Genomic DNA, 26,812 nt, shown 5'->3' with positions numbered 1-26,812 from the left:
CTGCCTTGTAGAGGCTACATTAACAACAATGTGTTAACCCTTGAGGGCTCAGCCGCGTGCTAGTTCATCATTTAGCAAAAGGGTTCTCAACCTGGGGGTCGGGACATGAGGTTATTACGAGGGGGTGGGGAGGGTCATGAACTGTCATTCTCTACCCCAAACCCCGCTTTGCCTCCAGCATTTATAATGGTGTTAAATATATAAAAACGTATTTTTAACTTATATGGTGGGGGGTCACACTCAGAGGCTTGCTATGTGAAAGGGATCACCTGTACAAAAGCTGAGAACCACTGATTTAGCAGCAAGGCATTCCCTGGGAAATATCCCGCCCTCTTCCACTCTCTAACTTCACCACCTCAGCCAAGCTTCACAATCATCATAGCTGTGAACAGTATTACATTGTTTCTTTAAAACGTATACTGTGTGTATATATATATAATATATATATGTAGTTTTTTGTCTGGTGAAAAAAAATTCCCTGGAACCTAACCCCTGCTATTTACATTAATTCTTATGGGGAAATTGGATTCGCTTAACATTGTTTCGCTTAAAGTCACATTTTTCAAGAACAGAACTACAACTTTAAGTGAGGAGTTACTGTATCCACTTTAGATCTCACAAAGGAATACCAGCAAATACATTGATGCCAGAATCCTAGGAGAAGAAAGTTTTTCACACCCTTTGGCTTTCATCAGTTCAGGATCACATCATTTGTCCTGTACAGGATGGCACTGACTTTTCAGAGACTAATGGATGGGATATTACAATTGCATGGACGGTATGCAGCCTGTACGCTGATATAATCTATTAAAAATAGGTTTTGGTCCCGTGGCAGCATTGTCAGACATAGTTGGCAGTACATTACACAGTTTCAATACTCAGGTTCCCTTAACAATGTGAGCCCTTATTATCGGCCAATCATTCTCCACTCCCGGGGGAGGCTCTCAAGCTGAAGTTCTCCAGGGTCTATTTTCTGCTCTTCCTGCTGGTCACAGAGCCGAGGTAATTGTCCTGGAGTCCTGGGCAATGGGAGAGTCCACAGGGACTGTTCATTTGAATCATAAAGATCGCTGTCTGGCGCACCGAGTGTCAGGCATGTGAGGTTCGTATGCTGACTAGCACCCTCGGTTGAACAGGATTTTGGTAAGTTTCCTTGTTTCTGCATTGAAATTAGAGTTAAGGGGTCAGGAAAAGTTCCAAGATCAAGTCAGGGACCATCTGGGCAGGAATTGACCTGCACAGTGACTTGAAATGTTTAGTAGTGTCAGAAATATGAATGGATTTATCTGGTAAAATTGGAACTACAGAAGTATTGGAAATAGATTTGACAAATATTTGTTTTTAAGGACAGTCCTAGTGCCTTAGCGTGTCCTTCTATCTGTCACTGTAGTTTCCTTTTTTTCCCTTTCTTTTTAGTTTATGTGGATTCTTCTTTCATTAGCTCAAGATTTCCAATTCAGTAACTTCACTACCCTATTGGGACTGCTGATTAGACAAAGCCATCAGCTCACAAGGCTGCCTAGGCTCCTCCAAACTTTCCTTACCAGGCACATGGCCACTCCCAAGAGATAAACTGCTGCTCTTCTCACTACACTGAGCTACTTCCAGCAAATCACAGTTACCCTTCTCTGGTTCACTTTTAGAAGCTGGACTAGCCAACAATATTTCACCCTTCAAAAATCCACCCTTTCTTTCCTCAGCTAGGGCTTTAACCTGACCAGCCACTTCAATCTGCTCCTGAGAAATATTTTCCTGATCAATGAGCTCTTTCTGCTCTTTATCTAATTCCAGATTTACTTCTGAGACATTAGACAGACATTCAGAAACTTCATTTATAGACAAACAGCTCTTTTCCTTAGACATTTGGAGACTCCCCCTCCAAGGAAATCATTGCCCATAACAGACACAGGTTTAAAATGATTCCTGTCCTGTGACTGGCTACCTGGACTGAACAAAGCTTTAATGTGTTCCCCAGTCAAAACATCCTTCGGCAATAACTTCCTTACACCAGCTATAACTTCATGCTTAGCACCATTCAGTCAAGGTGGATTCTGGCTAAAGGCAGACGCACAGTAAACTCATTGAGGACTACAACATTCACACTGATTTGGTAAGTGATCTTCCTCTTTGACAAGCGCTGCTTTAACAAGAGTGATGTTAGAAGCTTTTATTTGCCCGAAACATATTTTACCATTAACTTTTACACTCCCTATGAATTTTTCATTACCACTCCCATACATAGCATGGTCACAATTTATCGAGTTACTTTCTACTGAACTCACAGTAACAGCATTTACATAAAAGGTGGCAGTGTTGGGGTACATTTGGTTACACCCAGAGAACTGCTCCGAGTTATACAACATGCCAAAATTGTTAGAAACTGGACTTTCAAGAGGATACAATTTCAGCTGTTCTTCCCTTGGTTTTTTCACTTGGAGCTGAAGTTTGGCCATCTCCTGTTCCATCTTGCAAGTCTCCTGTGACATCTGTTGAGCTTTCTCCTCAGCAGCCAGGAGCTCCAGATGCCCCCTATGTGCTCTTTCGTCTCTTTTAGCAGCTTCTTTTTCCAATTCACCAATCCTTTCCTTTATTTTTTTCTCCAGATAGGGTGTCATAAATATAAAGGGAAGGGTAACAGAGAGAGGTACAGAATCATTTTACCTGTAAGGGGTTAATCAGTTCAATTAACCTAGTTGGCACCTGACTAGAAGGACAAACAGGAAAAAAGGATAATTTTAAATATGGGGGAGGGGGTAGGTTTTGTTTGTGCTCTTTGTTAGTTCCCTCTGGGGAAAGACAGAGAGAGACGAAGCAGGTAAACCAGCTCCTAAAAAGACCCGAAACGATACATCTAAAATTACAGGAATTGTAAGTCATAACAAGGAAATGCACTAGATTATCTTTGTTTTAGCTTGTGAATTTTCCCTGTGCTAGCAGGAAGGTTTATTCCTGTTTTTGTAACTTTGCAGGAAGGAGCCTATAGGGGAATCCTCTGTGTTTTACATATTTTATTACCCTGTAAAGTTACCTTCCATCCTGATTTTTCAGGTGTGATTCTTTTACTTTTTTCTGTATAATAAACTTCTTCTTTTAAGAACCTGATTGATTTTTAGTGTCCTAAAAACCAAAGTGCTTGGTCCATGATCACTTTGTTAACCTATTGGTTAGTATATAATTCTCAAGCCTCCCCAGGAAAAGGGGTGAAGGGATTTGGGGGGAATATTTTGGGGAAATAGGGACTCCAAGTGGTCTTTCTCCTGAATCTTTGGTCTAAATCACTTGGTGGTGGCAGTAATACCATCCAAGGACAAGGAAAGGATTTGTGCCATGAGGTCTTTGCTTTCTTTGTCCTAAGGACAGTACATGGCATAGAAAAACCTTAGATTTCTGTCCATAGGCAGGTCCCTGCATACTTTTCTGAGTCACAAGGAATGTCTGCCTTCTTTCAATGGGTTAATTGTATAGCTGATGGTCCTTAATGGGCAATAATCAAGCAGGCTAGGCAGAGCTGACACCAACTTGTCTAGGTTGTCACCCAGAAGCATAGCATAATTTTGAAATACGGACAGCATAAAGCCAATATTGATAACTTCAACTACAAAAATGATACACACCTATAGACAGCATAATCATAACCAGCAAACCATAATCTTCCCATAGACAACTCACATAAGAACCTTTGTACAGTATTTCCTGCAAATATATAACAGTGGTTGCAACAGAGATTGATACCGCTAGAGATTATGTCAAAAAAGTCACAGGGGTGAGGTGCCTCCTGTCACACCTGCTCCGTTGGCTGCAGGGTAATCAGTGACTGTGTCTCACCGGAAAGATATATCACACATGAGTGGCAAATGCCGAGGCAGGCACCTGTACGGCTTCTCTTGTTACATCCATAGACATCATGTGACAGCCACAGGTGATAGAGAAGAAGGTGTAAGAAGCCAAGCAGTAGACTGATGGAGGGTGGGGAATTACATGACCGCGATGATGCTGTCACCCTAATGCCTAACAGCTAGAGATTGGCTTGTGCCCTGAAACACATGGGGGTACAGACTTTCCAAAATATCTATTTATCTGTAAGAATTATAATTGGATAGTCTCACTATCAATGTCAATGTCCAAATTCTTCCTGATTCTCATGGCATCAACTACTTATCTGCCAGTCAGTATTGTAGAGTTTGAATTTGTCACATTTTAGTGTAATTGGATGCCCTCTTCATCTTGTGTTGTAAGAGAGGGGAACACATCCTTCATGTAATCTGTACCAGTCACTATTTTACTGACTTTTCTCATGTCCCCACTAATTCATGACCTTTGTAAGGTAACAATCCCAGTGTTTTCAAACTCTCTCTTTATGAGAGCTTCCCAGGGCCCTTAGACATTTTCCTTGCCCTTGCCTCAATGCCTCTAGCTCTGCAATATCCTGTGTGACAAGGGTGCCCAACACTACACAGAGCAGTCCAGAGGAGCATGTAATATTGACTTGACAGATCTCATGGCACTGTATTTTCTGCACAATTTCCCACCCCACTTGTCATAAACAGACAGTTAAAGGTTAATTCCTCTTTTACCTGTAAAGGGTTAAGAAGTTCACAATACTGACACCTGACCAGAAGGACCAACAAAGGAACAAGATACTTTCAAAGTTGGGATGGGGGGAAACAGTCTTGTGTCTGTTCTGTGTGTGCTTTTGCCAGAGTCAGAGATGCAGAAAACAACCATCTAACCCTTCTTTAAATTAGTGAATATTTAGATAAGAATGTGGTAGATTTCTTTATTTTTCTCTTTGTCATTTATTTTGCAAACATAGAGGGAGAATCAAATTGGGTTTTTGTGTAACTTTAAGGTTTTGCCCAGAGGGAAATTGTCTGTATTTTGAATCTGTTGTCTGTGAGATCATCTTGCTTTCTAATCTCACAGAGGTATTTCTTTCACCCTCTTTCTTTAATTAAAAGTCTTCTTTTAAGAACCTGATTGATTTTTCCTTGTTTTAAGATCCAAGGATTTTGGATCTGGGCTCACCAGGAATTGATGGGGGGAATTTTCTTGAGTCTACCCAGGAAAAAGGGTATAGAGACTTGGGGGAAGGCACTTAGTCCAATCCTGCCAGGGAAGGGGCGATAAGGACTGGGGAAAATTGGGGGAAGGCAGAGTTCCCAAATGGCTCTCCCTCAAATGTTTGTTTAAAACATTTGGCGGTGGCAGCGACTGTTTCCCTAAAGTTCAGAGTGGGGGGACACCTTGACACCACTCTTCTTGCAACCCAGTGTTTTGCTTAGTTTCTGTTCGCGCTTGCATAGTGGTTAGGGTTTCCCACAGCTATGTACTATAATGCACAGATCCCTGTCATGGGCTCATACATTTAAATTAGAATCTTGTTAGGTGTTTGAGTAATTTAAACTTTTACCTCCAGTTGGTATACACATTGCAGTTAATGACATCAAAGTTCATCTGCCAGCATGCTCCCTATTCACCCGATTTGGTTAGATCCTGGAGTTGACTATGGCCAAAATAATATGGTGCAATTGGTAAATCTTGAAACCTCACTGGTTAACCCCCTTTCTAGATTGTTAATCAGTATAAAATAGTTACCATACTATTTGTTATAAACTGTGTAACCCCCCCCCCCTCCACTGTGCTTCTCTCCCTTCACAGGAACCTGTAACATTTCTCCGCCTGATCAACGCATTGGCCACCTCATGGCAGATTTCAACTTCACCCCCTATGACTCTTCAATATTCATCCTGACCGGCATCCCTGGCCTGGAAGCTGACCACATCTGGATTTCCATCCCTTTCTCTACAGTCTACTTTATGGCCCTGTTGGCAAATTTCACAGTTCTGTTTGTTGTATGCAAAGAGAAATCCCTGCACAAGCCGATGTACCTGCTGCTCTGCATGCTGGCGCTCACAGACATCACCACATCTACCTCCTTCGTGCCAAAGGCACTGTGTATATTTTGGTTCAATTTGAAAAGCATTACTGTGAAGGGCTGCCTCACTCAGATGTTCTTCTTTCATGCACTTTCTAATGTGCACTCAGCAGTCCTAGTGACAATGGCCTTTGATCGCTACGTTGCCATATGTAACCCTCTGAGATACGCCACCATCCTCACCAATGCACGAATAGCTAAGCTAGGACTAGTGGGTTTGATAAGAGCTGTTCTCTTCCTTCTGCCCCTGCCTCTGCTCCTGAGCAGGCAGCCATTCTGTGCCAACCGCATTATCCCCCACACGTACTGTGACCATAATGCTGTGGCAAAGATGTCATGTGGGGACATCACAGTCAGCAGAGTGTATGGCTTGGTGATAGCATTTATACTCTCTGGGTTAGATGTGACACTCATTGGCCTGTCCTATGGTCTGATCATCAGGGCTGTCCTCAGAATCTCCTCCAAGAAAGCCAACCACAAAGCCCTCAACACTTGCTCAGCCCACATCTGTGTGATACTGATGGCTTATCCTCTTGGACTGTTCTCCAGTCTGACACACAGGTTTGGTCAGGGCATCCCTCAGCATGTTCTCGTCATCTTGGCGAACATCACTTACCTCATTCCCCCCATGCTCAACCCTATCATTTATGGGGTCAAAACCAAAGAGCTTCGTGACAAAGTGGTCAAATACATCTGCAGAATTCACTCTCCTCATGCTACTGACTTTAAATGCACCTGACAAGAGAGGGTTTTGGAACTGCACTATGTTACCCTTTATTTGAGCGCTGTTTACCCCAGAATGTGATCAAGCTAATTATAACCATATGATGTGCGCTGGCCACAATGAATTAATAAAATAGAAAACCACACAGTTAAGAGTTGGTTAGAAAGCAGGCTTTAGATGCAAGGTCAAAATCTAGCAGGCAGTTTCTGGCAATTGCAATGGGAGAAGTGGACAAACAAGTAAATTAGTGAGAATGAGAGAAGATAAATGGATGAAAACCTTGAGTCTAGACACTTCTGATGTTGGAAGTTTTTGAAAGTTAGTAGAAGTGATGATCCAGTAGGGGTCACTATAACCTCATTTTTTGTGGAAGTTATAAAAGATTATCTTATATATTGCACTTCGCAGATGTCCTCTGAAGCAATCTTGAGAGACCTTTTTTCCTGACACCCTTTATCCCCAGAAGTTGACCAACTGGCCACTCAGTTCCTTTCCAGACATTAGGTAAATATTTGGGATGTTCTAGACATATTGCTTCTGTCTGTGTGTGCTTCAGTCTAATACACTGCAGTGTTAGGCAAGAGCATTCTGAGTTGCATTTAATCCTTGATCAGACAGAATTTCTGTGTTCCCATTGATTAATTGCTGCCTGGAATAAAATAGTTATATTGCCACTGCTGGAAGTTCTGAAAACTCTGGGTTACAGACTGCTGTGTTAAACTAAACCATCACCTTGGAGTCAAATAACTCACCACTTTGTGTACTCAATTTTGGAGTGGCTTTCAGTTGGAAATTTCAAATTACACACTAACAATTCCCGTTGGCAAAGACATCAAAAGTAGGTGTCGAGATTTCATCTTGGAATTTGTGAAATACGTGAAACAAAGTTTGCCATGAATTGTCCAGGTGATTAAATTGCTTGCAGTACTAAATCCTGTATGACCTAGATTAGCTGATCTCTCATTTTTGCCAATGCTTTGTAGAGACCTTGGACAATTGGATCAGCAGTGGAGAGTTTTGCCTAGGGATCCTCGCCTCACTCTCTGAACAAAAAGTAGAGCACTTTTAGATTGAAGGTCTCAAACACATGGATCTCACAGAAGACAAAGATTTTAGTGAACTTGGTTTTTTTTGCTCTTGCATTGCTGTTGCTACCTTTTGGCAATGCTACAGTTCACAGACTGTTTTCTCAGATGAACTTGATAAAAACAAAACTGTGCAGCAAGATGCAAGAGGAACTTTTAGAATACGTTGTTCCTTTTAGCACGTAGATGCAACAACGCCAAATCTGTGAAGCGTTTGCACCAATGTAAGAAATCATTGCACTAGTCATTGCTTTGTTTTGTGCTACTTTTCAACTATTGGTAACACCATTATTCACTGCATTTTGTTTGAAACACCTGCCAACGCTGAGTCGGGATACAAATGCCAGAAAGGGGGGGGGGGTGATTTTGAATTTGATTGTCATCTCATAGCTTTGTTGTTAACATGTACAAACACCTACTGGGTCTTGTAGCTTTCTTTTTAATTCAAACCTTTACAAGGTATCTAATGAAAGCTTTCATTTGTTCTTTGATGAACAGACTAATGTGTTAATAAAAAGACCCCTTTGTTTCAAGAAGTAGATGGGCTACTTTGGGGCTGCTATATATGCGATATGCGGCTATTAATTCAGTAGAAGTCTGGCTAACCTGCTCAGCTCAGGCTGAGGCAGTGGCAGAGGCAGAGCAGCAGCAGCCAGCAACACAGGGGCCAGAGAAGCAGCCCAGAAGGCAGAGCAGAGCGGCAGTGCTGAGGCAGAGCTAGCAACCCGCAGCTGGAGCAGACTAGAACCGGGAGCTGGGTCGGCGCAGACCAGCTGCTCCAACGGGAAGAGAGAGCTGAGTGACAGCGGGGAGCTGTGGGGCCAGATACAGGATAGTGGATGCCGGTCATGCCAAAAGTAACATGGCAGCTGAGCACAATGAGCAGCTGGGAAGAGCAAGGTGGGGCCATGGGTAGAGGTCCCAGCACAGGGTGACGTCACCAGACAAGAAGGCCTTGAAGACATGAATGGAGGGCAGATGCTGGGGAAAACGGTCCTGCCACCTAGAGCCTGAAGCTGTGTGGCAGCTGTGAGGTATCTGACCCATGCTCTCATCGCAGCACAGCCAGGGTCTGGGCAGGAGGCCTGGGACATATCAGGAAATGACAGTGAGCTTTCCTTACATCCCAGAGACATCTGTTTGTGGTGTCCCCATGACCACAGAGCGAGATTCCTTGTTTCCTTGAACCTTTCCCATTTTTTCATTATTGTTCTTACAGTTCCTTTTTAATGAACACCCTCTCCCCTGGTTCTAGTCACGCAGACAGGGAGCAGACCAGAAGTCCGGAATGCAGCCAATATGATGCTTATTGGGGTTAGTTTCCAAGCCAGCATATTCCAAAGCCCTTCACACCAATCGGGCTTATTTCTATGCACCGATAGAGTCTGTTCTCCATCGTTCCATTCCCAGCTCTGACACCAGAGACCTTGACCCCGTGTCCCTGTTACCCATTTCTTTCTTCCCATTTCCCAATTCCCATTCCTCAGTCTAATTTCCTATTCCCCATTCCTGCCTCCTTCTCCTTTGCAGGCCCAAATATACATGCACTGCGCACGCCCAGTCACACCCCTTACAACTTATAGTAACGCTCCATTCTGGAGATTCATGATATGGGGTCTTTGTCCCACCTCATTTGTACCCCATGGGAGGTGTGAGGAGTGAGGTTGTGTTCTGGCCAAGGCCAAGCTTTTCTTTGGCGTTTAGTGTTTCTTATCCCTCCCCACCCTCATTCCTCCTTGCTCCTCCTAACTGGTTGCTTGACCTTGCCTGGAGAGTTCAGGGAGTCTTCGAGTGTGCGCTTCTATCCGCCATTCCCGCCATTCCCAGTGTCACTTTATTTCCCTCTCTTCTGTCTCTCACCCAGTCTGCTTGTGGGCAGATGTAAAACACAGTCTCTTTCTCCCATGTTTACATCTATTAGAATAAATATAAGAGTATCAAAAAGTCAAACCCACAATTGTATCTCAAGGTGACAAACAGGTTAATGTGCTAACACTTCCTCTCAGGTTAGTTTTATTTTTTCTCATTGTGCTCCAAAAAAAGATTCTGGAAACGATAAATTCTGTTTCAAAACTACTACAGCCCAGAGAGAGAAACCTATACCAAGCAGCAGGATTACTTCCCAAAGCCACTGAACTTGTAGCTACATTTCAAAAAATTAGCAATTAAATTATTAGGAAAATGGGGCAGTCTGAAGAGAAGTGCTTGGGAAAGGCAAAGGAACAGCTGAGGGAAGGCAGAATCTCCCCCTTTGTTACCTAGGGAGATGGTGGAATTTCCATCCTTACAGGTTTTGTTCCAGACCCTCTTGACAAAGCCCTGGCTGGGATGATTTAGTTGGGGTTGTAATGATGCTGGCTTTGGTGGGACACCTCTGAGAGTGTCAGATCTGTACAAATTGGTTTAAGCAGGGAAATTTCAACCCAAAGCTGGGGTTCCTTTGCACACCAAGGCAAACCAAACCAGCCAAACAGAGAAGACTTTGGTTTTACCCCACTGGCTAACCATAAGTCACACAAGCAATTCCCTTAGACACTCCAGTTTCCCAGTATCACCACCAGAGCCACATGTTACGGGGACGAATGGTTATGAAAACCAATACCCCAGTAAAAGAAAAAAGTTTCTCTTAATCCCAAAGGACCCTGGTCAATATACAAATCAGCTCTTACCCACAAATCACACTGTTGCCAGTCCTTTAGATTCTAAAATCTAAAGGTTTAATCATAAGTGGGGGAGGGATAGCTCAGTGTTTTGAGCATTAGCCTGCTAAACCCAGGGTTGTGAGCTCAAGCCTTGAGGGGGCCACTTAGGGATCTGGGTCAAAAATTGGCCCTGCTAGTGAAGGCAGGGGGCTGGACTCAATGACCTTTCAAGGTCCCTTCCAGTTCTAGGAGATTGGTATATCTCCAATTATTATTATAAAAGGAAAAAGATATAGATGAGAGCTAGAATTGGTTAAATGGAATCAATTACATACAGTAATGGCAAAGTTCTTGGTTCAGACTTGTAGCAGTGATGGAATAAGCTCCTGGTTCAAATCAAGTCTCTGGAACATCCCCAGCTGGGATTGGTCAATCAGTCCTTTGTTCAGAGCTTCAGTTTGTAGCAAAGTCCCTCCAGAGGTAAGCAGCAGGATTGAAGACAAGATGGAGATGAGGCAGCTGCCTTTTACCAAGGCTACCTCAGAATCAAAACACATTGATATACAAGTACAGAGCCAATATTCATAACTTCAATTGCAAAATGATACACCCATACAGATAGTGTAATCATCAGCAGCAAATCAGACCCTTTCCATAGACGACAACATTTCCACAATATTTGCTGCAAATACATATCCGTGGTTATATGGTCACAGGTTATATTAATAACATCACAGGAGTTTGTTCTCCTTTGAGCAGGGGGTTGGACTAGATGCCCAAAGCTCATTTACTGAGGGCAGGGAGGGCCTGTAGCAGGGACCATAGGCGCTGACTCCGTGGGTGCTCCAGTGCTGGAGCATTCACAGGGAAAAATTGGTGGGTGCTTTACACCCACTGGGAAATTCCTACCCGCCCCAGCTCACCTCCACCTCCTCTCCACCCCTGAGCACACCGGGCTCTGCTTCTCCCCCTTGCTCCCAGTGCTTGTACCACAAAGAGCTGTTTTGCGTGGCAAGTGCTGGAACAGGGGGGAGAAGCGGGAACGTGGCTCGCTCGGGGAAGGGGTAGAGCTGAGGCGAGGCCGGGTGTGGGGGGGCGCAAGCTCCCACCAATGCCAGGGAAAGTTGGCGCCTATGCCAGGGACAGCCTGAGAAGGAAGCATTCATCTCTCATATGAAGGCTGGGCTTCATTGATCCCTCTTATTTGCTGTTTGGACTACCCCAGCAGGGGAGAGCCCTTGGACTGAGCTGCCCTGGGAGGCTGGCCCATACCACAGGAAGAGGCAGTTGCTGCACAAAAAAAGAGGGAAAGACCTTGCTGTCCGCAGCCACCAGAAGGTGTCTCTTAGGGTGAGCAGACACTCCTCACGTTACCTTACTGCAGATGCAGACCTTGGGACATTTGCAAGGAGGTGGTAGGAAGTGGCCAAGGAAGGGCCACCTTACTTAGGCAGTGAGTATAATAGGCCAAGGGAGGCTAAACCTCCCCTGTTGTGCTGACCCACTCACCACATTTGAAAGTGTGGACACCTGGGCCGTGGTGGCAACACCTGTTCTCTGCCCCTGATGCCCCTCCCCTCTTTTCTTCCAAGGCTCCATGTATGCTCCACCTCTTCCTGTCCCTGCTACGCCTGGTCACCATGGCCTTTGCTGATTCCCGACACCCTCCTCTCCTCCAACCCCTTCTCTGTGAGCCCCCTCTCTGCCACTCACTGAGTTCCTCCTCTTTTCCACTCACCTACCCCATGGCCCTCCACCTGCCACATGTGATCCAACACCCACCCACTGCTCTCTGAGTCCCTCCTCTCCTCCACCCGAATCCCTCATCCTCCAAAGCTTCTGTTCCCTGTGGCATCTCTGTTTAATAGAGAACCACCTTTAAAAGTGGCCCCTGGCCTCCCATGCTCAAGCCCCCTTAGCTAAGTTGCTCCAGTATCAGCAGGCACAGCAGCAAGAGGAGTTCCATAACTGGGCCAAGTGTAGGAACTAAACGTTAACCAAGGAGCAGAGGCAAGCAAATGCCATAGGTGATTGAAGGTGTGTCTACACTACAAAATTAGGCTTTAAGTCGATCCTCAGCCTCTGATTTAAGCAAGTCAATTTTGCATGTCCCCACTGTGCTCATTGTGTCGACTGAGCACCTCCTCACTAGCAGGGCTTGCACAGAGTGCTGCATTGTGGGGCTCAATCCCCCAGTGCATGGAGCCGAGTGGAATGTTGGGTTGGGCTTGCAATGCCTCATATGACCAAACTGTTTGTGCTAGTGGTTATAGGAACATGGCATTAGCCTCCCATATCCCTATATCTACCTCCCTTCTTGAAATCAATGGCAAAACCCCCCAGCCTTTTTCACCTCTTTTTTTCCAAAGCCTGGCTGACCTGTGCAGATGCCATAGCATGGCAAACATTGACCCGCACTCAGTTGTACACTGTTCTTGTGGGCATTACAAACTTCTTTTGCCTTATATTGTAGTATTTGCTCAGATGAAGCAATAGCTTCATGAAGTTAATAGCTTAGATGAAGTCAGCATATATTAGGTCAATTTACCTGGCCCTGAGGACGGCGGCAAGTCGACCCCTGCAGCTCCCCCAACGACTCCGCTTCTGCCTCTCGCCGCAGTGGAGTTCCGGAGTTGACGGCAGAGAGATTGGTGATCAATTCTGTTGTGTCTACACTAGACATGGTAAATAGATCCCCGATAGCTCAATCACTACCCGCCAATCCGGCGGGTAATATAGACGTACCCTAAGACAAGGTTATGGTTTGATGGTTCTGATTATAGTAACTGTATAATTTTGTATTAAAAGTTATAAGCCTTGGTTCTGTACTGTCCGTAGTTCAAATGTATTCTATGCTTCTGGGTGACACCCCAGACAAGTTGGTGTCAGCTCTGCATAGCCTGCTTTATGGCCCATTAAGGACCATCAGCTAACAACTGACCCATTGAAAGAAGGCAGATATGCCTTGTGACTCAGCAAGATATGCAGGGACATGCCAATGGACAGAACTCTAAGGTTTTTTCTTGCCATGTGTCCCAATGCTTGTCTTTGGAACAAAGAAAGAGAGGCCACATGACAAAAGACTATAAGAGACTGATGCAGCTCCTCCATCTTGTCTTCAGTCCTGCTTCTTACCTCTGGAGGGACTGTGCTACAAACTGAAGCTCTAAACAAAGGAATGAATGACCCATCCCAGCAGGGGATGCACTCCAGAAATTTGATTTTAAATTGCAGCTTATTCCATCACTGCTACAAGCCTGAACCAAGAACTTTGCATTACTATGTGTAATTGATTCCATTTAACCAATTCCAACTCTCACCTGTATCTTTTTCTTTTTATGAATAAATCTGTAGATTTTAGATTCTAAAGGATTGGTAACAGCGTGGTTTGTGGGTCACGTATAACTTGTATATTGACCTGAGTCAGGGGCTTGGTCACTTTGGATTGAGAGAACTTTTTTTCCTTTATTGGGATATTGTTTTTTATAACTATTCATCCCCATAATGAGTGGCACTGACGGTGATACTGGGACACTGGAGTATCTCAGGGAATTGTTTGTATGACTTCTGGTGAGCCAGTGGGGTAAAACCAAAGTCCTCTCTGTTTGGCTGGTTTGCTTTGCCTTAGTAGTAAAGGAACCCCAGCCTTGGGCTGTGACTGCCCTGCTCTAAGCTATTTGTCCTGAATTGGCACTCTCAGTTGGGTCCCACCAGAACCAGAATTATTACAATCTGGCTGATGTGCAGTGGAATTAGAACTCCTCTCCAGAGCGGTCACAGCAGAGCACTGTTGGGCACCCCCTGGAAGCCAATTCATTCAAATCCCACAGTGCAGTGTCTACATTATCCCCATGTCAACCCATCAATGACAAATAAAGTGTAAACTCAACTTAACACAGCATCTGTTGACCTAACTTTGTAGTTTACCCAGCCCTGAGTGGCACAAAGTCCAAATAAGAAGAGAAAGTGATCTAGGGAATAATCAAAGAGTTGTGTCGCAGTCTTTCTCATTTACATTGGAATATTGCAAGACCTTTTCCTTTTTAGAGTAGAGTGAGCAGTCAAACAGTGTTTCTTGCGAACAGTTTTCCAGTAGTTTGACGGACTGCATTCACTGAAAACTAAGAAAGAGACTAGAAAAACATAGGAAAAAAACTTCAGAAACATATGCCACCTGCCACACAAAGACACTGCTCTGAAAGGCGGCATTTTTCAAACAGCCAAAGAAGTGTTCTGTATAGTAGCAAAGTTGTCAAATTCGCACAAGAGGGTGTTAGATGAAAACAGAGTCTATGCAGCAAGAATCACCAATGTACGGCTTTCCCTGGCTAAGCAAGGAGTAGCACTGCGGGGGCAGGATGAGAGAGAAGAATCAGCAAACCATGAAAACTTGCTGGAATTATGGAATTTGTTCTTCAATATGATGATACATTCACACACACACACACAAAACCAATTACATTACAATTAAAATGAAATTTAAAGCTGATACATTATATTTGGTTGTAGTTGAGGCCTTCCATATAAACTGGACAGCAACAGTATTTTTTCATACACCAGAGCTTGTTTACCTTCTTTTTACAGCCAGGCTCAAGGCATGCTCACTGAGAGGGTCAGAGGACCCCTGGAGTGAACCTGGAATTGTCTAGTTTAAGTGACACAAGATGGTCATACAGATGGGAAAATGCATCTGCTGTAACAAACTCCATGAGAGCACTTCTCAGCAGTTTGTTGGGACCGTCACTGCCTCCCTAGTGAAGATTTACCGAAGCGTTTAGTTTGTTGAAGAATGGGCAGAAAATAGATTTGTGTGTGATCGAGGGGAGGGAGAACTCTAATGGGCTTACAATATACAGACCCCTGTACAGGGCAAGAGAGTATAATTTGGGTTTTATATTTCAGTGTGGGGCTGAGTCTGGGGAGCTGGGAAATTGGCTGATCCCTGTTGTTTGTTGTTGGTGGCTTAGGTAAGCTCTCGCGTAGCTCAGCTTGGGTGTCTGGTTCCATCTGGGGTTGTGCTGGGTGATAACGGGTTCTCGAGATGATGAATCCCCAGCAATGCAGTGTGAAAAAAAGGCCAGCTCAGCTGGGTGATTAGAGGGGTGCAGCAGTTCCCATGGCTCCCAGAGTGAACCCCACGGCTGACAACCCATCACACTCAGAGCTTCCGGATCCCAAATTGGGCCCCCAGGCAGCTCTGGCAGAAGCACGGGCGAGGGACTGTACCCTGAACAAAAGATCCAGATGTAGCAGTTGTTTGATTCCAAAAGAACCAAAAGAAGGTTGAGGGGGGATATGATTGCTCTTTATAAATATATCAGAGGGATAAATATTAGAGAGGGAGAGGAATTATTTAAGCTTAGTACCAATGTAGACACAAGAACAAATGGATATAAACTGGACACTAGGAAGTTTAGACTTTAAATTAGATGAAGGTTTCTAACCATTAGAGGAGTGAAATTCTGGAACAGTCTTCCAAAGAGAGTAGTGGGGGCAAAAGACATATCTGGCTTTAAGACTAAGCTTGATAAGTTTATGGAGGGGATAGTATGATGGGATAGCCTAATTTTGGCAATTAATTTGGCCATTCATCTTTGATTATCAGCAGGTAAGTATGTCCAGTGGTCTGCGATGGGATGTTACATGGGGTGGGATGTGAGTTACTATAGAGAATTCTTTCTTGGGAGCTGGCTGGTGAGTCTTGCCCACATGCTCAGGGTTTAACTGATCGCCATATTTGGGGTCGGGAAGGAATTTTCCTCCAGGGCAGATTGGCAGAGGCCATTGAGGTTTTTCGCTTTCCTCTGCAGCATGGGGCGCGGGTCACTTGCTGGAGGATTCTCTGCAGCTTGAGGTTTTCAAACCACGATTTAAGGACTTCAATAACTCAGACATAGGTTAGGGGTTTGTTACAGGAGTGAGTGGGTGAGATTCTGTGGCCTGCATTGTGCAGGAGGTCAGACTAGATGATCATAATTGTCCCTTCTGACCTTAAAGTCTATAAGTCTATTCCTTTACCCCTATGTTCTCACCTCATAGAATGTGGGATACCATGTGAGATGGACTGCAGGTCATTTTGGCCCTCAGTTTGGTGAAGGAATCTCACAATGAGCGGAGAATTCCCAGTGTACTACTTCTGACCCAGGAAGCACAACGTGTTTCTGCATCAATACTGAAAGATGCCTTCCTGATACAGAGAATAGATGAAGAGTTTCAGCTGCCAAATATATATCCACTTTAGACCTCACAAAGGGATACGGGCAAATACCATTGAGGCCAGAATCCTGGGAGAAGAAAGTTTTTCACACCCTTTGGCTTTCAACAATTCAGGATCATGTCATTTGGCCTATCTGGAGTGGCATTAATTTTTCAGAGACTAATGGATGGGATATTACAATTGCATGGACAGTATGCAGCCTGTACACTGATACAATCTATTAAAAATAGGTTTTGGTCCCGCATATTCTGGCAGCATTGCCACACATAGAGCAGTTGTCAGTAAATTACAAAGTTTCAATATTCAGGTTCCCTTAACAGTCTGAGCCCTTATTATCGGCCAATCATTCTACACTCCCGGCGGAGGCTCTCAAGCTGAAGATCTCCAGGGTCTATTTTCTGCTCTTCCCTCTGCTCACAGAGCCGAGGGAATTGTCCGGGAGTCCTGGGCAATGGGAGAGTCCGCAGGGACCGTTCAGTAGAATCATAAAAGTCGCTGTCTGGCACGCCGAGTGTCAGGCATGTGAGAGTCGCATACTGATTCACACCCTCCATTGAACAGGATTTTGGTAAGTTGGTTGTTTCTGCATTGAAATTAGTGTTAAGGGCTTAGGAAAAGTTCCAGGTTTAAGTCAGAGACCATCTGGGCAGGAATTCACCGGCACAGTGACTTTTAATGTTTAGTAGTGTCAGAAATATCAGTGGATTCATCTGGTAAAATTGGAACTACACGTGTATTTGAAATAGTTTAGACAAATATTTATTTTAAGGACAGTTCCTTGTGTCTTACTGTGTCCTTCTATCTGTCGCAGTGGCTTCCTTTTTTTTTTTATTTATATGGATTATCCTCTGATTCACTAACGTTTTCCAATTCAGTAACTTCACTGTGCTATTGTGAACTGCAGACAAAGTCTCTGCAGTGGGTTTTTGTGTTACCAGCGGGTTCACAACAAGAATGGGTTGCACACTGGCCAAATTCTGCTCTAACATTCTGCCCTCACTGGGTGACTCCAGATTGACAATGGCCTTTGGAGACAAAAACACCCTAATAAAATAGCGCTCTCCGGAGCAGGACCCAAAGCTTTGATTTTCACAACTGGGAGCCAAAAGTTAATCACTAACTGTGGTAAATGTGATCTCATTGAGATCAACTGCAAAACTGCCAACATGGCCTGGAGTTCACTCTAAATCCACCTATGGGGATTTAAAAAAAATGGCCTGATTTATACTGTCCATGAGCCTCCAGTGACTTCAACTGGAGTCATCCTATGGCCTCTAAGGATGGGTAAGCTCATTTAGACCAAAGAAGGTCTGACAGCAAAGTTACTGAAATCTCAAACTCCAAAGTGTATAGGTTCAGATCAATCAGGATAACATTTTTTTTAGGGTGGGAGATGAGTCTTATATCTCTATGCCCTGCATCTCTGGTTAGAGAGTCCCCAAAAGACAGTAAAAATAAAAACATGTTTGTTAAAGGGTTCAGGAATAGTTCCAGGTTCACGTGAGGGACCATCTGGGCAGGAATTCACCTGCACGGTGACTTGAAATGTTTATTCGTGTCCTGAAATCTCACTCACAGGTTTAGAGGTTCAGCTCAATCACGATAACAATTTTTTAAAGGCAGGAGAGGTGTCTGCTCTCTCTGTTCCCCTGCATCTCTGGTCCAGGAACACACAGTGTGTGGAGAGGCGTAGGGACGTGCAGTATCCAGATTGGGAATGAACATCCTGCCTAGTGCACAGACCAAAGAGGCATCACAAGCTCTCGTAGGATCGGTGGGGGAGTCTCAGACTGTAACAAAACGTAGACCACATTCTGCCAGATTGTATCTGACACCATCAGCCATCTCAATCATCCCTCCTCCCATGAGCAACCCCACTACAGCCTTGTGGTAACATCAGCAATCGCCAAAACGGAAAAGCAGCCTCAGGAAGGGTTTTCTAAGGGTCTGCAATATCTTTGTGCTGTTTTGAGGAAGAGTTACTGAGAATGGTTATTTTTAGTCTCTACATCCGCTCTCCCTGCCGCTGAGTCTGTCCCTCTCTCCTTCCCTGCACAGGCTGAGCTGCTGCTGGGGTTCCCTTCGTCCCCAGAAAGGCAGTTCAGGCTGATCTCCCCCTTTTCCCCAGTGCAGACAGTGAGTTTAACCTTGTCTGAGGAGATATTTCTGTGAGCTGCCTTTGTGGGGTCTTGCTTCTGTTTCTGGTTTTGGGTGGGGGCAGCTCTGTGTGCCAGGGCTGGAAGTTGTGGGGGGTTGGAGACCTATATGGACAAGTAGCCAGCCCTGGGGGTTATGGAGGAAGGAAGTAGGGTGCACATGGGCAGGTGGGCAGTGCTGAGGGTAGTGGAGGCAAGCAGGGTGTGTGCACAGACAATCGGGAAGCACTGAGGGTTGTGGGGACAGGCAGTGGGAATACAGGACAGACAAGCAGAGCTGGGTGTGTTGGGGACAGGGAGTGGGATGTACGTGCCAGGTGGGCAGCGCTGCTGAAATTCAATTTTTCTTTGTAATTGTAAGTCCAAGGCCAGCGCTGGGAACGTTCCGGGCCCTGAGTGCATTTGTGCTGGTCTCAGGGTCTCCTTGCCCTGGCAAGTGACAGAGCTGCAGCCTGGGTGTCACAACTATTTACTCAGCTTTATTTCCAACTCTTGTTGTTGTTATGTAACTTCAGGCATTTCACGGTAGAAAGAACCATTGACCTTTGTGAGACACTGGAGCTCCCTGTGTCTCATAGTGATATTAATGATATGATTATAGCATACTTATGACACATTTCATGTCAGATGTATCTTGTAAGTTGTCACTGGAAAAGTTATGGTGTTCTGAATATGATTATCCTATTTGTATGCATATGAATATTGGCTACGTATCTGTTTTCATTTGTAGTTACACCTGGGTAATGCCCACTAGGCAAGATGCCTTCAGTCTAGGTAGCTGGTTGGGAAGGGCCTGTTCAGGGAAATGCGCCAATAGGGAAGACAAGAGGCCTTAGGAAGGTTTCTGGGAATGCTCCAGACGGCCTGTAAGTAATGGATGCTGTTACTCCACAAGGGCACGTGACCAGGCCTCGTAGTTCTGCGCTGCATTCTGGGGAGCTGGTTCCCAGAGCAGTTTGTGGGAAGGGTACAGAGCTTTGAAAGAAAGGGTTCCCGCTCTGTGCTAAAGCTAAAATCAGGGAGTGACATCATCGCTGGCTCTTCACTCTCCACACAAGAGGACGGGAAACACCTGAGGAAATAAGCCTGATTGAGGGGAAGTGCTGGACCCTGAGAAACCCCAGGTGTAATTCATAAACTCGTTTGGTGTTTTAATCTAAACCCAGGATGCCATTAAGTGAAGTGTCTCGGGGGGGAGAGGGGAATCTCAGCTTGGTACAAAAGTGAGCACTGTGCTCCCCACACTGAGGGAGGGGCAAACCAGGTAACAAATTCATACTGGTTGGAGTTTGGAGCAGGTCAGGCTGGTACAGCCCTGGGGTCCTAGGCTAAGAAGCTGGGGGTTATTTTGGCTGTAACCATTCTATTGCTGGTTCATGCAGAGGCTGGCCAGAGAGCCTGCATGTCACTGCAGCTGGGTGTGCCCCTGCCTCTGGCAACGCTGCTGGAGGTGCAGGACTGAGAGTGGGTCTTTAGCGGGTCACAACAGCACATTGAGAGAGGGAGCTCAGGCGGATGGATCAGAGGGCTCGGTGGAACCCCAGCTCCAGGTGGCACCCGGGATAAACCCATCACAGTTTGCTCCTCACCTTTTTCATTCTCCCATTATACTCCGACCCCCCCTCTCCGTACTCTCCTTTCACATCCCAGGCTGCCCTGATTCCAGCAGCACGCTGGTTGCCAGTGTCTGCTCCATGCTCCCCAGTCATCCCTGGATCTGACATTCTCAGAGCTACCTCATGCTCCCCTCAACTCTTCCTCGGCAGAGGGTGTTACGATTCTGGTTCTGACAGGACCCAACTGAGAGTGTCAGTTCAGGACAATGCTTAATGCCTGGCAGTTACAGTCCAAGGCTGGCATTTCTATGCACACCAAGGCAAACCAAACCAGCCTAGACACTCCAGTTTCCCAGTATCACCACCAGTGCCACTCGTTATGGGGATGAATGGTTATGAAATCCAATGCCCCAGTAAAAGAAAAAAGGTTCTCTCGATCCCAAAGAACCAAGCCCCAGACCCAGGTCAATATACAATTCAGATCTTACCCACAAATCACGCTATTGCCAGGCCTTTACAATCTACAATCTAAAGGTTTATTCATAAAAGGAAAAATATATACACGAGAGCTAGAATTGGTTGAATGGAATCAATTACATACAGTAATGGCAAAGTTCTTGGTTCAATCTTGTAGCAGTGATAGAATAAGCTGCTTGTTCAAATCAAGTCTCTGGAGAACATCCACAGCTAGGATGGCTCATTCAGTCTTATGTTTAGATCTTGCGTTCGTAGCAAAGTCCCTCCAGAGGTAAGAAGCAGGACTGAAGACAAGATGGAGATCAGGCATCAGCCTTTTATAGTCTCTTGCCATGTGGTTTTTCTTTGTCCCAAGGACATGCTATCCAGCATATGGCACAGAAAATCCTGGAGGTCTGTCCATAGGCAGGTCCCTGTATACCTTGCTGATTCACAAGGTATGTCTGGTATCAGAGGGGTAGCCATGTTAGTCTGGATCTGTAAAAGCAGCAAAGAGTCCTGTGGCACCTTATAGACTAATAGACATATTGGAAAATGAGCTTTCGTGGGTGAATACCCACGAAGTCGGATGCATTCACCCACGAGAAGCTCATGCTCCAATACGTCTGTTAGTCTATAAGGTGCCACAGGACTCTGCTGCAAGGTATGTCTGCCTTCTCTTAATGAGTCAATTGTATAGCTGATGGTCCTTAATGGGCCATCAATTAGGCTAGGGAGAGCAGATACCAACTTGTCTGGGGTGTCACTCAGAAGCAGAGCATAAGTTTGAAATACAGACAGTATAGAGCCAGTATTCATAACTTCAACTACAAAAATGATACACATATACCGATAGCATAATTATAACCAGAAAATCATAATCTTGCCATAGACACCTTACACAACAACCTTTGTACAATATTTGCTGCAAATATATAACTGTCTTTGTAACCATGATCTATACAGTTAGAGATTATGTCAATTATCTCACAGGGGGTTAGGTGCCTCCTGTCACACCTGCTTCCTTGGCTGAGGGGTAATCAGTGAATGTGTCTCACCGCTGAGATATATCACACACAAGTTGCAGCTGACAATGCAGGCACTTGTACGTCTTTCCTTGTTAGATTCTTAGACCGTGTGTGACAGCCACAGGTGCTGAAGAAGGTGTAAGAAACCAAGCAGTAGACTGATGGGGGGGAGAGTGACATGACCGCGATGATGCTGTCACCCTAATGCCTAACAGCTAGAGATTGGGTTGTGCTCTGAAACACATGGGGGGTATTGGCTTTCCAAACTATTTATTTAGCTGTAAGAATTATAACTGGATAGTCTCACAACCCATGTCAATGTCCAAATTCTTCCTGATTCTTGCTTAACTCATGGCCTCAACTACTTATCTCCCAGTAGTCGATAAGGTGCCACAGGATTCTTTGCTGCTTTTTATCTTGTGTTATAAGACAGGGGAACACATTCTGAATGTAATCTATACCAGTCACTATTTTACAGACTTTTCTCATGTCCGCTCTAATTCATGACCTTTGTAAGGTAACAATCCCAATGTTTTCGAACTCTCTCTGTATGAGAGTTTACCAGGGCCCTTAGACATTCTCCTTGCCCTTCCCTCAATGCCTCTAGCACTGCAGTATCCTGGGTGAAATGGGTGCCCAATATTAGACAGAGGACATGTAATATTGACTTGACTGATCTCATGGCATTGTAATTTCTACACAATTTCCCACCCCTCTCCTCATGCATCCCAGAGTTTTGCTTAGTTTCTGTCTATGCTTGCACTGTGGTTAGGGTTTTCCAGAGCTGTGTACCATAACACCCAGATCTCTGCCCTGGGCTCATACATTTAAATTAGAACATTGTTAGCTGTTTGAGGCGTTCAAGCTTTTTCCTCCAGTGGGCATACAGGTTGCAGTTAATTACACCAAATTTCATCTGCCAGCATGCTGCCCATTGACCTGAGTTGGTTAGCTCCTGCTAAGGAACTTTCTGGAATTGACTATGGTCTAAATAATATGGTGCTATCTGTAACTCTCTTCACCTCACTGGTTAACCCATTTTCTAGATTGTTAATAACTATACAATAGTTACTATTCTATTTACTATAAACTGTGTAACCCCCACATCCCCTCGCTGTGCTTCTCTGCCTTCACAGGAACCTGGAGCATTTCTGAACCTGATCGACGCATCAGCCACCTCATGGCAGATTTCAACCTCACCCCCTCTGAGTCTTCAATGTTCATCCTAACTGGCATCCCTGGCCTGGAATCTGACCACATCTGGATTTCCATCCCTTTCTCTACAGTCTACTTTATTGCCCTGTTCGGAAATTTCACAGTTCTGTTTGTTGTAGGCAAAGAGAAGTCCCTGCACAAGCCGATGTACCTGCTGCTCTGCATGCTGGCACTCACAGACATCACCACATCTACCTCCTTCATGCCAAAGGCACTGTGTATATTTTGGTTCAATTTGAAAAGCATTACTGTGAAGGGCTGCCTCACCCAGATGTTCTTCTTTCATGCACTTTCTAATGTGCACTCAGCCATCCTCGTGACAATGGCCTTTGATCGCTACGTTGCCATATGTAACCCTCTAAGATACGCCACCATCCTCACCAACGCACGAATAGCTAAGCTAGGGCTAGTGGGTTTGATAAGAGCTCTAATATTCATTCTGCCTATGCCCCTGCTTTTGAGCAGGAAGCCATTCTGTGCCAACCTCATTATCCCCCACACGTACTGCGACCATATGGCAGTAGCTAAGATGTCATGTGGGGACGTCACAGTCAGCAGACTATACGGCTTGGGGATGGTGTTTATACTCATTGGGTTAGATGTGACGCTCATTGGCCTGTCCTACGGTCTGATCATCAGGGCTGTCCTCAGAATCTCCTCCAAGAAAGCCAACCACAAAGCCCTCAACACTTGCTCAGCCCACATCTGTGTGATCCTCATTGCTTATCCTCTTGGACTCTTTTCCAGTCTGACCCACAGGTTTGGTCAGGGCATCCCTCAGCACGTTCACATCATTTTGTCGAACATCACTTACCTCATTCCCCCCATGCTCAACCCTATCATTTATGGGGTCAAAACCAAAGAGCTTCGTGACAAAGTGGTCAAATACATCTGCAGAATTCACTCACCTCGTGCTACTGACTTTAAATGCACGTGACGAGAGAGGGTTTTGGAACTTGATTTGGGGGGTGTTTATCCCATAATGTGATCAGGCTAATTCCAATCATATGATGTGCACTGGCCACAATGAATTAATAAAATAGAACACCTCATACTTAAGTGTTGATTAGAAAGCAGGCTTTTAGATTCAAGGTCAAAATCTAGCAGGCAGTTTCCGGTAATTGCAATGGGACGATTGGACAGATAAGTAAATTAGTGAGAATGAGAGAAGATAAATGGATGAAAACCTTGAGTCTATACACCTCTGATATTAGAAGTTTATTGAAATTTAGTAAATTGATGATCCAGTTGTGGTCACTATGACCTCTGTGTTTTGTAGAAGTTATAAAACATTAGCTAATATATTGCACTTTGGAGCACTCCTCTGAATCCATCTTAAGATACCCTTTTTCTGACACCCTTTCTTCCCAGTGGGTGACTAACTGACCACTGTGAACCTGCTGTTCATTACTCCTACTCGGAGTAAAATAGTTACATTGCCGCTGCTGGAAGTTCTGAAACCCCTGGTTACAGACTGCTCTGTTAAACTGCACCGTCTCCTTGGAGTCAAATAACGTATCGCTTTCTGCTGGAAGTTTCAAAACACACACTAGCCATTCCCATTGTCAAAAAAATATCGAAAGTAGGTGTCGAGATTTCATCTTGGAGTTTGTGAAACACATGAAACAGAGATTGCCATGGAATGTCCAGGTGATTAAATCGCTTGAAGTACTAAATCCTTCACCATCTAGATTGGCTGATAACTCACTATTACCATTGCGTTGTGGAGACCTTAGACATTTGGAGCAGCAGTGGAGAGTTTTCCTAGGGATCCTGGGCTCACACTGTGAACAAAAAGTAGATCACTTTTAGGTGGAAGGGCTCAAAAACATGGATGCCACAGTGGAGAAAGATTTTAGTGAACTTGGATTGTTTGCTCTTGCATTGTTGTTGCTACCTTTTCACAATGCTACAGTTGACAGTCTGTTTTCTCAGATGAACCTGAGAAAAACAGAACTGTACAGCAAGATGAACTTTTAGAATATACTGTTCCTGTTAGCATGTAGATGCAAGGATGTCAAATCTGTTGTGAAGAGTTGTACCAGTATAAGAAATGATTGCACTGGTCACTGGCTGGGTAGCAGTTCTGCAGAAAAGGACCTAGGGGTTACGGTGGACGAAAAGCTGAATATGAGTCAACAGTGTGCCCTTGTTGCCAAGAAGGCTAATGGCATTTTGGGTTGTATAAGTAGGGGCATTTCCAGCAGATCAAGGGATGTGATCATCCCCCTCTACTCAGCACTGGTGAGGCCTCATTTGGAGTACTGTGTCCAGTTTTGGGCCCCACACTACAAGAAGGATGTGGATAAATTGGAGAGAGTCCAGCGGAGGGCAACAAAAATGATTAGGGGGCTGGAGCACATGACTTATGAGGAGAGGCTGAGGGAACTGGGATTGTTTAGCCTGCAGAAGAGAAGAATGAGGGGGGATTTGATAGCTGCTTTCAACTACCTGAAAGGGGGTTCCAAAGAGGATGGATCTAGACTGTTCTCAGTGGTAGAAGATGACAGAACAAGGAGTAATGGTCTCAAGTTGCAGAGGGGGAGGTTTAGGTTGGATATTAGGAAAAACTTTTTCACTAGTAGGGTGGTGAAGAACTGGAATGGGTTACCTAGGGAGGTAGTGGAATCTCCTTCTTTAGAGGTTTTTAAGGTCAGGCTTGACAAAGCCCTGGCTGGGATGATTTAGTTGGGTTTGGTCCTGCTTTGAGCAGGGGGTTGGACTAGATGACCTCCTGAGGTCCCTTCCAACCCTGAGATTCTATGATTCTATGATTCTATGACTGCTTTGTTTTGGGTGACTTCTGACCTATTTTTAACACCACTATTCACCATTTTTTTTTAAAACGCCTGCCAACCCTCAATCAGGATACAAGTACCTATACTGGGGGTTTGATTTTGAATTTAATTGTCATCTCATAGCTTTGTTGTGAATGTGGGCAAACACCTCCTGGGTCTTCCAGCTTTCTTTTTAAATCGACTCTTTACTAGGTATCTAGAGAAAGCTTTTATTTGGTATTTGATGAACAGACCAATGTGTTAATAAAAAGACCCCTTTGTTTCAAGAAGTAGATGGGCTACTTTGGGGTTGGTATATAAGTGATTTGGGGCTATGAATTCAGTAGAAGTCTGGCTCACCTGCTCAGCCCAGGCTGAGGCAGAGGCAGAGCAGCAGCAGCCAGAAACACAAGGGCCAGAGAAGCAGCCCGGAAGGCAGAGCAGAGTAGCAGTGCTGAGGCAGAGCTATCGACCCACAGCTGGAGCATACTAGAACCGGGAGCTGGGTCGGCGCAGACCAGCTGTTCCAATGGGGAGAGAGAGAGGGCTGAGCGACAGCGGACAGCTGTGGGGCCAGGTACAGGATAGTGGATACCGGCCGTGTGAGAAGTAACACGGCAGCCGAGCATAATGAGCAGCTGGGAAGAGCAAGGTGGGGCCATGGGCAGAGGGTGATTTCACCACAGAAGAAGGCCTTGAAGACTAGACTGAGAAGGTAGGACATGAGTCTGATGGGAGGGCAGATGCTGGGGAGAAAGGTCCTGCCATCTAGAGCCTATGGCTGTGTGGCCACTGTGAGAGCAGGTGTCTGGCCCATGCTCTCACCGCAGCACAGCCAGGGTCTGGGCAGGAAGCCTGGGACATATGAGGAACTTACAGTGAGCTTTCCTTACGTCCCAGAGACAGTTGTTTGTGATGTCCCCATGACCATAGAGCGAGGTTCCTTGTTTCCTTAAACCTTTCCCATTTTTTCCCTTATTGTTCTTACAGTTCCTTTTTAATGAACACCCTCTCCCCTGGT

General features: G+C 45.0%; 2 protein-coding genes across 2 annotated transcripts; both read left to right on the top strand.

Annotated features, from left to right (window-relative positions):
* The first annotated feature begins 5,702 nt into the window (after positions 1-5,702).
* On the top strand, positions 5,703-6,674 carry LOC123362524 (olfactory receptor 52N2-like). Its single transcript, XM_045002887.1, has one exon. The coding sequence runs from the start codon at positions 5,703-5,705 to the stop codon at positions 6,672-6,674; it is 972 nt and encodes a 323-aa protein (XP_044858822.1).
* A 16,305-nt stretch (positions 6,675-22,979) lies between these two features.
* LOC123362519 (olfactory receptor 52N2-like) lies at positions 22,980-23,951 on the top strand. Its single transcript, XM_045002874.1, has one exon. The coding sequence runs from the start codon at positions 22,980-22,982 to the stop codon at positions 23,949-23,951; it is 972 nt and encodes a 323-aa protein (XP_044858809.1).
* The last annotated feature ends 2,861 nt before the right edge of the window (positions 23,952-26,812 follow it).

Source organism: Mauremys mutica, chromosome 1, assembly GCF_020497125.1.
Source record: "Mauremys mutica isolate MM-2020 ecotype Southern chromosome 1, ASM2049712v1, whole genome shotgun sequence".
In the NCBI taxonomy this organism is placed as follows: Eukaryota; Metazoa; Chordata; order Testudines; family Geoemydidae; genus Mauremys; species Mauremys mutica.
The sequence above is the reverse complement of the archived record's forward strand: the minus strand, read 5'-3'. Positions and strand labels throughout refer to the sequence as shown.

What these genes read in the sequence shown, in the direction of transcription:
- LOC123362519 (XM_045002874.1), top strand. Translation starts at nt 22,980, where the DNA reads ATGGCAGATTTCAACCTCACCCCCTCTGAGTCTTCAATGTTCATCCTA.
- LOC123362524 (XM_045002887.1), top strand. Translation starts at nt 5,703, where the DNA reads ATGGCAGATTTCAACTTCACCCCCTATGACTCTTCAATATTCATCCTG.